At 51.8% G+C, this 17,129-nt stretch overlaps 1 protein-coding gene across 1 annotated transcript in view; it reads left to right on the forward strand.

Moving 5' to 3' along the window:
- Window positions 1-17,129, forward strand: part of arhgap5 (Rho GTPase activating protein 5) — a 70,442-nt gene that overhangs the window by 15,758 nt on the left and 37,555 nt on the right. The window contains exons 2-3 of the mRNA XM_072436175.1: window positions 907-4,749; window positions 9,617-9,770. Coding sequence (XP_072292276.1) covers window positions 1,024-4,749; window positions 9,617-9,770 — 3,880 coding nt within the window. The 5' untranslated portion in view covers window positions 907-1,023. The remainder of the gene's footprint in view (window positions 1-906; window positions 4,750-9,616; window positions 9,771-17,129) is intronic.

The raw sequence follows: 17,129 nt of genomic DNA on the forward strand, positions 1-17,129 counted from the left end.
GCTTAGTCTCGGGTTTGACCCTGTAATAAAAGCACATTTGTCCTCCTGTAGCTCTTGATAAAGTGTTGAAACGTCTCGGACTGAAACAGACGGCGAACACTATGTTGCATCAGAGATGAAACGTCTTCATCCGTCTGCGTCTTTATTCAAATGTGTTTCTTCCTCCGAGGCCCTGATTCATTATGCAAACGTTTAATATTTTAAAAGCGTGCGTTTTCTGCATCAAGAGCTTTTTATTCAGGCTTTTTGTCGCTGCCTTTTAAACAAATTAATTCAAATGGAACAAAATAAAGGCTAATGTTGACGGAGAGTGAAAACAGCGTTTGTGACTGGCAGAACACAAACATCTAGAGCACTTTAGAGGGAAATGATTGTGTATTTACATTTAAAATCATGATTTAAAAAAAGTGATTTTGAATGTTTTGATTTTAGTTACTTTTTCATCAATAATTTGGCACATTTAAGCTTGGTTTGTAGTGGTTAATACACACTTCTGTTATATATATATATTAAATTGCTTTTAAAAAAATAAATGATGACAGATTATGTGAAATGTTCCAGGATGAACCACTTTTTTAGGGGGAAAATGTTTGTATATTTACATTTAAAGTGATTAAAAATCATTTTAAATTTGGTTTTATTTTTTTGTTTGTTTTGATTTTAGTTGCTTTTTCAATAATTATTTGGCACATTTTAATTGGTTACTAGCGTTTAATACACAGTTCTTTTATTATATATATATATATATTAAATTGTGTGTTTTTATTGAAATGTGCCAGGATAAACCACTTTTTATCTTAAATATAAATTGGCAGAACTTCGCTTGCTCTCAATCGGACGTTCCAGTTTAAACGTGTTCATTTCCTTGTTCTTCCTGTTCTTACCTGGCTTCTGTCTCTGTTTCAGGAAGGTGATACCGAGAGGTCCATCCCAGCTCCTCTGGACAGAAGCACAAAACGGCAAAACAGGACAAAAAAACAAACCCTTACCATGATCCTCTAACGACATGAGTGCGGCGAAATAATGGCCAAAAACAAGGATGCCCGACCACCGACGTTCGCCGTCAGCGTGGTCGGCCTATCGGGGACGGAGAAGGACAAAGGGAACTGCGGCGTGGGGAAATCGTGCCTCTGCAACCGCTACGTGCGCCCGGACGCCGACAACTACTACTCGGAACACACCTCCGTCCTCAGCACGATAGACTTCGGCGGCCGGGTGGTCAACAACGATCACTTCCTGTACTGGGGGGACGTCTGTCACCGGGGAGACGACGGGCTGGACTGCAGGATCCAGATCATCGAGCAGACGGAGTTCATCGACGACCAGACCTTCCTGCCGCACCGGAGCACCAACCTGCAGCCGTACACGAAGCGGGCGGCGTCCACCAAGCTGCAGTCGGCGGAGAAGCTCATGTACATTTGCACGGATCAGCTGGGTCTGGAGCAGGACTTTGACCAGAAGCAAATGCCCGACGGGAAGCTCAACATCGACGGGTTCGTCCTGTGCATAGACGTGAGCAAAGGCTGCAACCGCAAGTTCGACGACCAGATGAAGTTCGTGAACAGCCTGTACTCGCACGTCGCCAAAACCAAGAAGCCCATCGTCGTCGCCGCCACCAAATGCGACGAGTGCGTGGACCAGCATCTGAGGGACCTGCAGGCGTACGTGGCGAGCAAGAAGAACCTGCTCCTCGTCGAGACGTCGTCGAGGACCAACGTCAACGTCGAGCTGTGCTTCAACTCGCTGCTGCAGCAGTTGGACAAGTCGCGGGGGAAACCCAAAACGGTACCGTACCTCGAGTCGTACAAAGTCCAGCGCCAGGCGGTCGCGTCGGTCACGGATCGATTCGAGAAGCTGATGGTGCAGACCGTGCGGGATTACCACACCACGTGGAAAGCGGTGACCAATAATCTCAGAGGGCAGTCGGATTACGAGGAGTTCATAACGCTGGAGGGGACGCGGAAAGCACGGAACACGTTCTCCAAGCACATTGCACAACTGAAGCACGAGCACATCCGGAAAAGAAGGGAAGAGTACCTGACCACGCTGCCCAAAACCTTGAACAACATGTTGAATAATTTGGACGAAGTGGAGCATTTGTCGTGGCACGAAGCGCAGAGCGTCATCCGAAACAGGCACGACTTTCAATTCTGGTTCATCATCCTGGATCAGACTCCTTGGGACGAATCGGACCACGTCGACAACAGCGACAGAAGGATACCATTCGATTTACTGGACACGCCCGAAGCGGAAAGGATATACCGCAATCACGTTCAGCATCTGTTGACGGAGAAACGTAGAGGCGAAATGAAAGAGCGATTCAAGAAGACGCTCGAGAGGGTCCATTTCATCGGCGCCGGTCAACCCTGGGAGGAAGTGATGTGCTTCGTCATGGAGGACGAGGCTTACAAGTACATCACGGAAATGGACCGGCGGGACGTCTACGCACGGCACCAGCAGGAGATAGTCGAGCGCGCCAAAGAGGAGTTTCAGGAAATGCTTTTCGAACACGCCGAGCTGTTCTACGACCTGGACCTCAACGCCACGCCGAGTTACGACAAAATGACGGAGATCCACAGCGTCTTGAGCGAAGAGCCGAGGTACCGGGCGCTGCAGAAGCTGGCGCCCGACAGGGAATCGCTCTTGCTCAAACACATCGGATTTGTCTACCATCCGACCAAGGAGACGTGCCTGAGCGGTCAAAACTGCGTCGATCTTAAAGTCGAGCAGGTTTTGGCGAACAGGTTGGTTCAGCTGGACCACGGTCGCTCGAACTTGTACTACAACAATCCCGGTGTGGATAAACTCAACTTGTGTCTCTTAGGAAAGGAGGGACTCGCGCAAGAACTGGCCAACGAGATCCGAGCGCAATCCACGGACGACGAGTACACTCTGGACGGCAAAATCTACGAACTCGAACTGCTCCCCGTTGACGTGAATTCGACTTTGCTTTTCAGCCACACGTGGGTCTCAACGTTCAAACCCCACGGATGTTTTTGCGTTTTTAGTTCGATTGAAAGCCTGAATTCCATCGGGGATTGTATCGGGAGGATTCGTGCTGAGATTGCAGGGAGTCGGAGAGATCGTTTCGCCCAACCTCTGCCGTTCATCCTGATTCTCGCCAATCAAAGGGACAGCATATGCAAAAACATCCCAATTTTGCGTCACCAGGGTCAGCAGCTCGCCAACAAACTCCAGTGCACGTTTGTCGACATCCCGTCCGGGGCATTTCCCAGGAAATTTACGGAGTTCCAAATCAAACAAGGACTGAGAGCGGTTCTAGACAATATGAAACACAACTTTGACTTCTTGGCACCTCTTCCGTCGATAAAAGACATGTCCGACGCTGATCTCCGGATCGTGATGTGCGCCATGTGTTGGGATCCCTTCAGCGTCGACCTGATTTTGTCCCCGTTTTTGGACTCTCATTGCTGTAGCGCCGGCCCGACCGGCCAAAGCAACACGCTCATCCTCGACAAAATCCTCGGCGACACAAGGAGAAGGATCCAAGTCACCGTTTTGTCCTACCATTCTGCCATCGGCGTGCGAAAAGACGAACTCGTCCACGGATACATCTTGGTGTATTCGGCAAAACGCAAAGCTTCCATGGCGACGTTGCGAGCGTTTTTAGCCGAAGTTCAGGACGTCATTCCGGTACAAATGGTCGCCATAACTGACAGCCAGGCGGACTTTTTTGAAAACGACGCGATCAAAGAGCTGATGACGGAAGGAGAGCACATCGCGACGGAGATCGTAGCCAAGTTCACAGCGTTGTACTCTTTGTCGCAGTATCACAGACAGACCGAAGTCTTCACACCGTTTTTCAACGAAGTCTACGAGAAAAGGCAAAGTATCGAAAGTTCCTTCCTGTTTGACAACTCGTCCAGAGAGTGCACGACCGGAGCCAGCGAAGACGTGTTCCCGACCTCGCCGCACAGCCACTCCCCCGCCTACAACACATACTATCCCGATTCGGACGACGACAACGAAGCCCCGCCCCCCTACAGCCCAATCGGGGACGACGTGCAACTTTTACCGACTCCGAGCGAAAGGGCGAAATACCGGATCGACTTGGAAGGGAACGAGTATCCCGTCCATAGCACTCCTGTCGGCGAACACGAGCGCAACCACAAAGTGCCTCCTCCGGTCCGGCCCAAACCCGTCCTGACCAAACCCAACGTACGGAAACTCGATCCGAACTTGCTCAAAACGATAGAGGCGGGAATGAGGAGCAACCGGCGAATGCCCCGATCGCCGCTCGCGCACGCCGACGACGTGGAAACTTCGGAGAACTACGCCGATCCGGTCGACAAGCTGCGATCGAGGGGCTACCTCAACGACGACATTTACGCCGTCCCGGAGGATTCACACGGTCGTCTGATTAAGATCCGTAACCTGGGCGGTCTGCATCACGGCGGACCGGAGGAGGAGAACGGGTACGAGCGGAAGGCCAACTCCACGGCGCGCCGGCCTTCTAAGTACAAGCACCGCTCGAAAATACTCTTCAGCAAAACGAAAATGTACCAGAGGCGGTTCCAGTCGGACAGCGACGGCGAGGAGAGCGGGCCGGCGACGCAGAAGAAGAAGAAGGGACGAGCTCACCGGGGGAGCGAGGAGGACCCGCTGCTGTCGCCCGCCGATCCGTGGAAGCAGGGGATCGATAACCCGGCCATAACCTCTGACCCCGAGCAAGACGAGAAGAAGATGAAGAAGAAGAAGGGAGGAAAGCCGCCCAAAGAGCCTAAGAAGGTGAGGGACGTGTTTGTTTGTTGTGACATTAACTGTGCAAAGAGGGCGTAAAATGAGCAAAAGCCTCGACCAACTGTGTTGAAAGAAAGAGGATGATATTGCGATGGTTGTTCTGGAGATGTGCACATGATAATATGGAGCGTATGAGCTACATTCAAACGATTAAAAGTTAGCGATAAAAGAGACAGAAACGTCTCATTAGGACATAAAGAGATGTTTCTGCACACTATATGTTTTATGCCGTACTTGAACCTCAACAAGACATTGACAGGCACAATTTAGCACATTCTTGATGGATTGTGAAGATATCAAGAATATTGTTATCAAATTTATGCCAAAAATTACCGAGATATTGTTTTTTCTTAGAATCGTTCAGCTCAACTTAATAATTCCAATAAAATTAGTCGACTAATAAAATTTAAAGCTTTACAGTCCAACCTGGAACATGGAATGAGTTATAGGTGTTTGTATCCTGAAAAGTATCTCGAAAAACATGACTTGAGATCTGTGTTATTAGTGATTAAATGTAAATACACTGTAAAATGTGTCACACCCACACAGAGACACGCCCACTGTAAAATGTGTCACACCCACACAGAGACACGCCCACTGTAAAATGTGTCACTCCCACAGAGACACGCCCACTGTAAAATGTGTCACTCCCACACAGAGACACGCCCACTGTAAAATGTGTCACACCCACAGAGACACGCCCACTGTAAAATGTGTCACACCCACAGAGACACGCCCACTGTAAAATGTGTCACTCCCACACAGAGACACGCCCACTGTAAAATGTGTCACTCACACAGAGACACGCCCACTGTAAAATGTCACTCCCACACAGAGACACGCCCACTGTAAAATGTGTCACACCCACGGAGACACGCCCACTGTAAAATGTGTCACACCCACAGAGACACGCCCACTGTAAAATGTGTCACACCCACAGAGACACGCCCACTGTAAAATGTGTCACACCCACAGAGACACGCCCACTGTAAAATGTGTCACTCCCACACAGAGACACGCCCACTGTAAAATGTGTCACTCCCACACAGAGACACGCCCACTGTAAAATGTGTCACTCCCACACAGAGACACGCCCACTGTAAAATGTGTCACACCCACAGAGACACGCCCACTGTAAAATGTGTCACTCCCACACAGAGACACGCCCACTGTAAAATGTGTCACACCCACAGAGACACGCCCACTGTAAAATGTGTCACTCCCACACAGAGACACGCCCACTGTAAAATGTGTCACTCCCACACAGAGACACGCCCAATGTAAAATGTGTCACTCCCACACAGAGACACGCCCACTGTAAAATGTGTCACACCCACAGAGACACGCCCACTGTAAAATGTGTCACTCCCACACAGAGACACGCCCACTGTAAAATGTGTCACTCCCACACAGAGACACGCCCACTGTAAAATGTGTCACTCCACACAGAGACACGCCCACTGTAAAATGTGTCACCCACACAGAGACACGCCCACTGTAAAATGTGTCACTCCCACACAGAGACACGCCCACTGTAAAATGTGTCACACCCACAGAGACACGCCCACTGTAAAATGTGTCACACCCACAGAGACACGCCCACTGTAAAATGTGTCACTCCCACACAGAGACACGCCCACTGTAAAATGTGTCACTCCCACACAGAGACACGCCCACTGTAAAATGTGTCACTCCCACACAGAGACACGCCCACTGTAAAATGTGTCACTCCCACACAGAGACACGCCCACTGTAAAATGTGTCACACCCACACAGAGACACGCCCACTGTAAAATGTGTCACTCCCACAGAGACACGCCCACTGTAAAATGTGTCACTCCCACAGAGACACGCCCACTGTAAAATGTGTCACCCACACAGAGACACGCCCACTGTAAAATGTGTCACTCCCACACAGAGACACGCCCACTGTAAAATGTGTCACTCCCACACAGAGACACGCCCACTGTAAAATGTGTCACACCCACAGAGACACGCCCACTGTAAAATGTGTCACTCCCACACAGAGACACGCCCACTGTAAAATGTGTCACACCCACAGAGACACGCCCACTGTAAAATGTGTCACACCCACAGAGACACGCCCACTGTAAAATGTGTCACACCCACAGAGACACGCCCACTGTAAAATGTGTCACTCCCACACAGAGACACGCCCACTGTAAAATGTGTCACTCACACAGAGACACGCCCACTGTAAAATGTGTCACACCCACGGAGACACGCCCACTGTAAAATGTGTCACACCCACAGAGACACGCCCACTGTAAAATGTGTCACACCCACAGAGACACGCCCACTGTAAAATGTGTCACTCCCACACAGAGACACGCCCACTGTAAAATGTGTCACTCACACAGAGACACGCCCACTGTAAAATGTGTCACACCCACAGAGACACGCCCACTGTAAAATGTGTCACACCCACAGACACGCCCACTGTAAAATGTGTCACACCCACAGAGACACGCCCACTGTAAAATGTGTCACTCCCACACAGACACGCCCACTGTAAAATGTGTCACTCACACAGAGACACGCCCACTGTAAAATGTGTCACACCCACACAGAGACACGCCCACTGTAAAATGTGTCACACCCACAGAGACACGCCCACTGTAAAATGTGTCACTCCCACACAGAGACACGCCCACTGTAAAATGTGTCACACCCACAGAGACACGCCCACTGTAAAATGTGTCACACCCACACAGAGACACGCCCACTGTAAAATGTGTCACACCCACACAGAGACATGCCCACTGTAAAATGTGTCACACCCACAGAGACACGCCCACTGTAAAACGTGTCACACCCACACAGAGACATGCCCACTGTAAAATGTGTCACACCCACAGAGACACGCCCACTGTAAAATGTGTCACACCCACAGAGACACGCCCACTGTAAAATATGTCACACCCACAGAGACACGCCCACTGTAAAATGTGTCACACCCACAGAGACACGCCCACTGTAAAATGTGTCACTCCCACACAGAGACACGCCCACTGTAAAATGTGTCACTCCCACACAGAGACACGCCCACTGTAAAATGTGTCACTCCCACACAGAGACACGCCCACTGTAAAATGTGTCACTCCCACACAGAGACACGCCCACTGTAAAATGTGTCACTCCCACACAGAGACACGCCCACTGTAAAATGTGTCACTCACACAGAGACACGCCCACTGTAAAATGTGTCACTCCCACACAGAGACACGCCCACTGTAAAATGTGTCACTCCCACACAGAGACACGCCCACTGTAAAATGTGTCACTCCCACACAGAGATGTGACTGTGACACGAGTTTAATCCAGACCGACTGAAGAACAGAGGAAATATTTGTGCCGAGAACAGTGCTAAACCGGGGCTAAACCGGGGCTAAAACAGAAACAAATCGGAGCTAAACTGGGGCTAAACCTGAGTTAAACCTGAGCTGAACCGGGTTCAAACCAGGACTAAACCAGGTCTGAAGCAGATGGTATAAAGTCTTTGCAGCTCATTAAATAAAAGCTCAGGATGTTTGAACAGGCGCTTTAGTCAAACAGACGATGCAGACGACGAATCGCCCGCGGCTCCTTCAGAAACGCTCTCGTCTTCTCTCCCCTGACGCTTTGAGGCCGTCATCGGGGACAATCAGAGCAGACAAACCCGTCGTCGGGGATAATCGGAGAGGACAGACTCGACGTGTTCGCCGCGATCGTCCCGACAACGCGCCGAAGAGCCAATGACTCACGACGGCTCGGGGAAACTTTTGCATCGAGTCCGACCGCGGCTAAAGTTCAACCGCATCGTTCAACGAAAGCGGTATTAATATTAATTATTATTATTAATGCTTCATTTATGGAGCAATAAGTGGTCTTCCTGCCGTCCACACGCGCCACGGACACGTCAAAAGACCGTCACGTGATGTGTTTAGTTGTGTTTAAGCAAGTTCATTTAATTTGATGATTTGTGATGCTTTTAACTTACTTTAGACTTGGTTTGATCCGCCTGGAGTGAGAAGCGACATGCAAAAGACACAAATGATTAAAAAGTCTATATTTATAATGCCATAAAGGAGAGCGAGGTGTGGAGAAGATGATCCTGTGACTCACGAGTTTAAAAACACACAGTTCTGTCCTGGTTTGACCAAAGATGATGTTTCTGATGCGTCAGGTCCAAACAGAGCTGGGCAAAAGTGCGTCGAAAAGAATTATTCATCTATTTCCTTTGTTGTGATTGATTTAGATTCTTTTAAATTACATTTTCCTTTTCAAAAGCAAAATAAAAATGTCTTGAATTGATTTCATGATCGTAAGAAATACAGACTTTTTACACAAAAATATTCCAGTTTCTTCCAACAAAGTCTGACTTCTGCTTCAAACTGCATTAAAATGACAATAAATATAGATTATCCACCGAGCTATAAGATGAATCCTCATATTCTAGATGTTTCGAACGTTTAAAGGTTAAATATTGAACTAAAACATAAGTAAATCACCATCTTCAATTTTGATCAAAAACGAGCCTGTTCCGAACGACCGAGCTGTTGATAAGCCCCGCCCCCTCACAGCAACAAGCCCCGCCTCCTCACAGCAACAAGCCCTGCCTCCCCACAGCGACAGGCCCCGCCTCTTTCACCGCAACAAGCGGCAGACAGGTTTATTTTTTTTTTGGAACACTCGAACGATCGCCTTGAGTACAGCGATGTGGGCGGGGCTAGAGGGTAGGTGAAAACGGGGCTTTTCTGTTCAGTCGCAGGACAAATGAAGTGAAAAATAGAACTCTGAGTGAGCTCGCCCTGGGGTCAAAGCTCGTTAACGTCTTTAACGCTCTCCGTTTCAGCCCAAGTCGTCGAAGCCGGCCAAGCCCCTGTACCCGCCCACCCGCAGGACCTGGGACAGCAACTACTTTGGCGTCCCACTGGAGAACCTCGTGACCCAGGACCGGCCCATCCCGCTCTTCATCGAGAAGTGCGTGGACTACATCGAGAAGACCGGTGAGTCTGAGAGGGAAACCAGGCTTTAAACGACGAGTCTTTGGTCTGTGGTCCTGGTTTGGTCTGTGGTCCTGGTTTGGTCCGTGGTCCTGGTTTGGTCTGTGGTCTGTGGTCCTGGTTTGGTCTGTGGTCCTGGTTTGGTCTGTGGTCCTGGTTTGGTCTGTGGTCCTGGTTTGGTCTGTGGTCTGTGGTCCTGGTTTGGTCTGTGGTCCTGGTTTGGTCTGTGGTCCTGGTTTGGTCTGTGGTCTGTGGTCCTGGTTTGGTCTGTGGTCCTGGTTTGGTCTGTGGTCCTGGTTTGGTCTGTGGTCTGTGGTCCTGGTTTGGTCTGTGGTCTGTGGTCCTGGTTTGGTCCGTGGTCCTGGTTTGGTCTGTGGTCCGTGGTCCTGGTTTGGTCTGTGGTCTGTGGTCCTGGTTTGGTCTGTGGTCTGTGGTCCTGGTTTGGTCTGTGGTCCTGGTTTGGTCTGTGGTCCTGGTTTGGTCTGTGGTCTGTGGTCCTGGTTTGGTCTGTGGTCCTGGTTTGGTCTGTGGTCCTGGTTTGGTCTGTGGTCCTGGTTTGGTCTGTGGTCCTGGTTTGGTCTGTGGTCCTGGTTTGGTCTGTGGTCCTGGTTTGGTCTGTGGTCCGTGGTCCTGGTTTGGTCTGTGGTCTGTGGTCCTGGTTTGGTCTGTGGTCTGTGGTCCTGGTTTGGTCTGTGGTCCTGGTTTGGTCTGTGGTCCTGGTTTGGTCTGTGGTCCTGGTTTGGTCTGTGGTCCTGGTTTGGTCCGTGGTCCTGGTTTGGTCTGTGGTCCGTGGTCCTGGTTTGGTCTGTGGTCTGTGGTCCTGGTTTGGTCTGTGGTCTGTGGTCCTGGTTTGGTCTGTGGTCCTGGTTTGGTCTGTGGTCCTGGTTTGGTCTGTGGTCCTGGTTTGGTCCGTGGTCCTGGTTTGGTCTGTGGTCTGTGGTCCTGGTTTGGTCTGTGGTCTGTGGTCCTGGTTTGGTCTGTGGTCCTGGTTTGGTCTGTGGTCCTGGTTTGGTCTGTGGTCTGTGGTCCTGGTTTGGTCTGTGGTCCTGGTTTGGTCTGTGGTCTGTGGTCCTGGTTTGGTCTGTGGTCTGTGGTCCTGGTTTGGTCTGTGGTCCTGGTTTGGTCTGTGGTCTGTGGTCCTGGTTTGGTCTGTGGTCCTGGTTTGGTCTGTGGTCCTGGTTTGGTCTGTGGTCCTGGTTTGGTCTGTGGGCGGCGTCAGGAGAGCTAGAGTCCAGGTTCTAAAAGTTGCTTGAGCCAGTGTGTTCTGGTCCAGGTCCAGGTCCCTTTTGGGTCAGGTCTGGCTCCAAACGTTGGTGATCTTCTCCTTCTTGAACGTTCCTTCGGTGGATGAATAATTTGAAGAGTTGAATATTTGAGTTTGTTGCATAATGTTCCGTCTGTGGCTCATGTTTTTATCCTGTGTTTCTCACATTTAGAGTCTTGAACTTGTGGAACACATCATCTCACGTTTGTTTCATCAGAGTGTTGTGCTGATAGACCGACGTGTCTGACAGACTTAGACCTGGTCCTGGTTTAGTCCTGGTTTAGTCCTGATTTAGACCTGGTTTAGTCCTGGTTTAGTCCTGGTTTAGTCCTGGTTTAGTCCTGATTTAGACCTGGTTTAGTCCTGGTTTAGTCCTGGTTTAGTCCTGATTTAGTCCTGGTTTAGACCTGGTTTAGTCCTGGTTTAGACCTGGTTTAGTCCTGGTTTAGTCCTGATTTAGTCCTGGTTTAGACCTGGTTTAGTCCTGGTTTAGACCTGGTTTAGTCCTGGTTTAGTCCTGGTTTGGACCTGGTTTAGACCTGGTTTGGACTAAAGCACGTCTAAACCAGGACTAAAGCAGGTCTAAACCAGGACTAAACCAGGACTAAAGCAGGACTAAAGCAGGACTAAAGCAGGTCTAAAGCAGGTCTAAACCAGGACTAAAGCAGGACTAAAGCAGGACTAAAGCAGGACTAAAGCAGGACTAAAGCAGGACTAAAGCAGGACTAAAGCAGGACTAAAGCAGGTCTAAACCAGGACTAAACCAGGACTAAACCAGGACTAAAGCAGGACTAAAGCAGGACTAAAGCAGGACTAAAGCAGGTCTAAACCAGGACTAAAGCAGGACTAAAGCAGGACTAAAGCAGGACTAAAGCAGGACTAAACCAGGACTAAAGCAGGACTAAAGCAGGACTAAAGCAGGTCTAAACCAGGACTAAACCAGGACTAAAGCAGGTCTAAACCAGGACTAAAGCAGGACTAAAGCAGGACTAAAGCAGGACTAAAGCAGGACTAAACCAGGACTAAAGCAGGTCTAAACCAGGACTAAAGCAGGACTAAAGCAGGACTAAACCAGGACTAAAGCAGGACTAAAGCAGGTCTAAACCAGGACTAAAGCAGGACTAAAGCAGGACTAAAGCAGGACTAAACCAGGACTAAACCAGGACTAAAGCAGGACTAAAGCAGGTCTAAACCAGGACTAAACCAGGACTAAAGCAGGTCTAAACCAGGACTAAACCAGGACTAAACCAGGACTAAACCCGGTTTCAGACCTGACCACAGCTCATGAGGCGTGTGGTCTGTGGTTTCGTTTCAAAGTTCAAACCGTTTAAAAGAACCACAAACATGAGTCAGACTTAATGACTTTATCCACTGAAGCTCAGAGCGGCTAAAGTGGGCCGGGACAGGTCTAAAGTGGGCCGGGACAGAACTAAAGTGGTCATAAACGACAGGATGTGGTCATAAACGACAGGACGTGGTCATAAACGACAGGACGTGGTCATAAACGACAGGACGTGGTCATAAACGACAGGACGTGGTCATAAACGACAGGACGTGGTCATAAACGACAGGACGTGGTCATAAACGACAGGACGTGGTCATAAACGACAGGACGTGGTCATAAACGACAGGACGTGGTCATAAACGACAGGACGTGGTCATAAACGACAGGACGTGGTCATAAACGACAGGACGTGGTCATAAACGACAGGACGTGGTCATAAACGACAGGACGTGGTCATAAACGACAGGACGTGGTCATAAACGACAGGACGTGGTCATAAACGACAGGACGTGGTCATAAACGACAGGACGTGGTCATAAACGACAGGACGTGGTCATAAACGACAGGATGTGGTCATAAATAAGAGCGTTCTTCTCGCCTGCAGTGCTGGAGCTTAAACTCTTGAAGATGATTCTCGTCTTTTACACTTTTTGGACCAAACTCGTCACATTTATTTAAAAATAACCGTCTTTTCTGAGGAATGTTCCAGACTCATGATGATGTCACCGTTTGAACAAAGATCAATAAAATAACGATGGCTTAACCTGTTTAAATAAAGACTAATTGTCCAGTTGACTAAAGGATAACGGCTCCAGTTTGAGTCTTGTTTCTAAACCGGCCTAAACGAGTCCTAAACCAGGTTAAATCCCGCCCACACCAGGTTAAATCCCGCCCACACCAGGTTAAATCCCGCCCACACCAGGTTAAATCCCGCCCACACCAGGTTAAATCCCGCCCACACCAGGTTAAATCCCGCCCACACCAGGTTAAATCCCGCCCACACCAGGAAACATCTTCTACTTTCTCCTGGTTGTTTGTCAGTTTGTCAGGCGCTGCATTAGAGCATCAGGAGCTTTTAATCGGGCTCTCGCCTCCTCTCAGGCTCTCCTCGCTGCTTCTCGGGCTCTCCTCGCCTCCTCTCAGGCTCTCCTCGCTGCTTCTCGGGCTCTCCTCGCCTCCTCTCAGGCTCTCCTCGCTGCTTCTCGGGCTCTCCTCGCCTCCTCTCAGGCTCTCCTCGCTGCTTCTCGGGCTCTCCTCGCCTCCTCTCAGGCTCTCCTCGCTGCTTCTCGGGCTCTCCTCGCCTCCTCTCAGGCTCTCCTCGCTGCTTCTCGGGCTCTCCTCGCCTCCTCTCAGGCTCTCCTCGCTGCTTCTCGGGCTCTCCTCGCCTCCTCTCAGGCTCTCCTCGCTGCTTCTCGGGCTCTCCTCGCCTCCTCTCGGGCTCTCCTCGCTGCTTCTCGGGCTCTCCTCGCCTCCTCTCAGGCTCTCCTCGCTGCTTCTCGGGCTCTCGCCTCCTCTCGGGCTCTCCTCGCCTCCTCTCAGGCTCTCCTCGCTGCTTCTCGGGCTCTCGCCTCCTCTCGGGCTCTCCTCGCCTCCTCTCGGGCTCTCCTCGCTGCTTCTCGGGCTCTCCTCGCCTCCTCTCAGGCTCTCCTCGCTGCTTCTCGGGCTCTCGCCTCCTCTCGGGCTCTCCTCGCCTCCTCTCACCTCCTCTCGGGCTCTCCTCGCCTCCTCTCGGGCTCTCCTCGCTGCTTCTCAGGCTCTCGCCTCCTCTCGGGCTCTCCTCGCCTCCTCTCAGGCTCTCCTCGCTGCTTCTCGGGCTCTCCTCGCCTCCTCTCGGGCTCTCCTCGCCTCCTCTCGGGCTCTCCTCGCCTCCTCTCGGGCTCTTTTCGCTGCTTCTCGGGCTCTCGCCTCCTCTCGGGCTCTCGCCTCCTCTCGGGCTCTCCTCGCCTCCTCTCAGGCTCTCCTTGCTGCTTCTCGGGCTCTCCTCGCCTCCTCTCGGGCTCTCCTCGCCTCCTCTCGGGCTCTCCTCGCTGCTTCTCGGGCTCTCCTCGCTGCTTCTCGGGCTCTCCTCGCTGCTTCTCGGGCCCTCCTCGCCTCCTCTCAGGCTCTCCTCGCTGCTTCTCGGGCTCTCCTCGCCTCCTCTCGGGCTCTCCTCGCCTCCTCTCGGGCTCTCCTCGCCTCCTCTCGGGCTCTCCTCGCTGCTTCTCGGGCCCTCCTCGCTGCTTCTCGGGCTCTCCTCGCTGCTTCTCGGGCTCTCCTCGCCTCCTCTCGGGCTCTCCTCGCTACTTCTCGGGCTCTCCTCGCCTCCTCTCGGGCTCTCCTCGCTGCTTCTCGGGCTCTCCTCGCCTCCTCTCGGGCTCTCCTCGCTGCTTCTCGGGCTCTCCTCGCTGCTTCTCGGGCTCTCCTCGCCTCCTCTCGGGCTCTCCTCGCTGCTTCTCGGGCTCTCCTCGCCTCCTCTCGGGCTCTCCTCGCTGCTTCTCGGGCTCTCCTCGCTGCTTCTCGGGCTCTCCTCGCCTCCTCTTGGGCTCTCCTCGCCTCCTCTCAGGCTCTCCTTGCTGCTTCTCGGGCTCTCGCCTCCTCTCGGGCTCTCCTCGCCTCCTCTCGGGCTCTCCTCGCCTCCTCTCAGGCTCTCCTCGCTGCTTCTCGGGCTCTCCTCGCTGCTTCTCGGGCTCTCCTCGCCTCCTCTCGGGCTCTCCTCGCCTCCTCTCGGGCTCTCCTCGCCTCCTCTCGGGCTCTCCTCGCCGCTTCTCGGGCTCTCCTCGCTGCTTCTCGGGCTCTCCTCGCTGCTTCTCGGGCTCTCCTCGCCTCCTCTCGGGCTCTCCTCGCTGCTTCTCGGGCTCTCCTCGCCTCCTCTCGGGCTCTCCTCGCCTCCTCTCGGGCTCTCCTCGCCTCCTCTCGGGCTCTCCTCGCCTCCTCTCGGGCTCTCCTCGCTGCTTCTCGGGCTCTCCTCGCTGCTTCTCGGGCTCTCCTCGCTGCTTCTCGGGCTCTCCTCGCCTCCTCTCGGGCTCTCCTCGCTGCTTCTCGGGCTCTCCTCGCCTCCTCTCGGGCTCTCCTCGCTGCTTCTCGGGCTCTCCTCGCTGCTTCTCGGGCTCTCCTCGCCTCCTCTTGGGCTCTCCTCGCCTCCTCTCAGGCTCTCCTTGCTGCTTCTCGGGCTCTCGCCTCCTCTCGGGCTCTCCTCGCCTCCTCTCGGGCTCTCCTCGCCTCCTCTCAGGCTCTCCTCGCTGCTTCTCGGGCTCTCCTCGCTGCTTCTCGGGCTCTCCTCGCCTCCTCTCGGGCTCTCCTCGCCTCCTCTCGGGCTCTCCTCGCCTCCTCTCGGGCTCTCCTCGCTGCTTCTCGGGCTCTCCTCGCTGCTTCTCGGGCTCTCCTCGCTGCTTCTCGGGCTCTCCTCGCCTCCTCTCGGGCTCTCCTCGCTGCTTCTCGGGCTCTCCTCGCCTCCTCTCGGGCTCTCCTCGCCTCCTCTCGGGCTCTCCTCGCCTCCTCTCGGGCTCTCCTCGCCTCCTCTCGGGCTCTCCTCGCTGCTTCTCGGGCTCTCCTCGCTGCTTCTCGGGCTCTCCTCGCTGCTTCTCGGGCTCTCCTCGCCTCCTCTCGGGCTCTCCTCGCTGCTTCTCGGGCTCTCCTCGCCTCCTCTCGGGCTCTCCTCGCTGCTTCTCGGGCTCTCCTCGCTGCTTCTCGGGCTCTCCTCGCCTCCTCTCGGGCTCTCCTCGCTGCTTCTCGGGCTCTCCTCGCCTCCTCTCGGGCTCTCCTCGCCTCCTCTCGGGCTCTCCTCGCTGCTTCTCGGGCTCTCCTCGCTCTCATCATCAGAACGAGTCCTTGGGGAAAAACACTTTATATTTCATGTGATGGATTGAGAGTCCGACAGACGAGAGCAGCACTTTAACTCTGACTCGATCCTGCTGTGGGACAACTTTAGCTCTGGTTTAGACACACATTAGTCCCAGTGTAGACCAAATATAGACCCAATTTAGATCCAGTTTAGTCCCAGTTTAGTCCAAATATAGACCCAATTTAGACCCAGTTTAGTCCCAGTTTAGTCCAAATATAGACCCAGTTTAGTCCCAATTTAGACCCAGTTTAGTGCAAATATAGACCCAGTTTAGTCCCAATTTAGACCCAGTTTAGTCCCAGTTTAGTGCAAATATAGACCCAATTCAGGCCTAGTTTAGTCCCAATTTAGAACCAGTTTTGTCCAAATATAGACCCAATTTTGACCAAGTTTAGTTCAAATATAGACCCAATGTAGACCCAGTTTAGTCCAAGTTTAGTCCAAATATAGACCCAATTTTGACCCAGTTTAGTCCAAATGTAGACCCAGTTTAGTCCAAATATAGACCCAATTTAGACCCAGTTTAGTCCCAGTTTAGTCCAAATATAGACCCAATTTAGACCCAGTTTAGTCCAATCATCGACCCAATTTAGACCCAGTTTAGTCCAAATATAGACCCAATTTAGACCCAGTTTAGTCCCAGTTTAATCCAAATATAGACCCAATTTAGGCCCAGTTTAGTCCTAGTTTAGTCCAACTATAGACCCAATTCAGGCCTAGTGTAGTCCCAATTTAGACCCAGTTTTGTCCAAATATAGACCCAATTTTGACCCAGTTTAGTCCAAATATAGACCCAATTTTGACCCAGTTTAGTCCAAATATAGACCCAAATATAGACCCAGTTTAGTCCAAATATAGACCCAATGTAGACCCAGTTTAGTCCCAGTTTAGTCCAAATATAGACCCAATTTAGACCCAGTTTAGTCCCAGTTTAGTCCAAATATTGACCCAATTTTGACCCAGTTTAGTCCAAATATAGACCCAATGTAGACC

The sequence above is a fragment of the Eucyclogobius newberryi genome, unplaced genomic scaffold (assembly GCF_026437365.1).
Source record: "Eucyclogobius newberryi isolate DKJ021-1_F unplaced genomic scaffold, fEucNew1.0.hap1 SCAF_76, whole genome shotgun sequence".
In the NCBI taxonomy this organism is placed as follows: domain Eukaryota; kingdom Metazoa; phylum Chordata; class Actinopteri; order Gobiiformes; family Gobiidae; genus Eucyclogobius; species Eucyclogobius newberryi.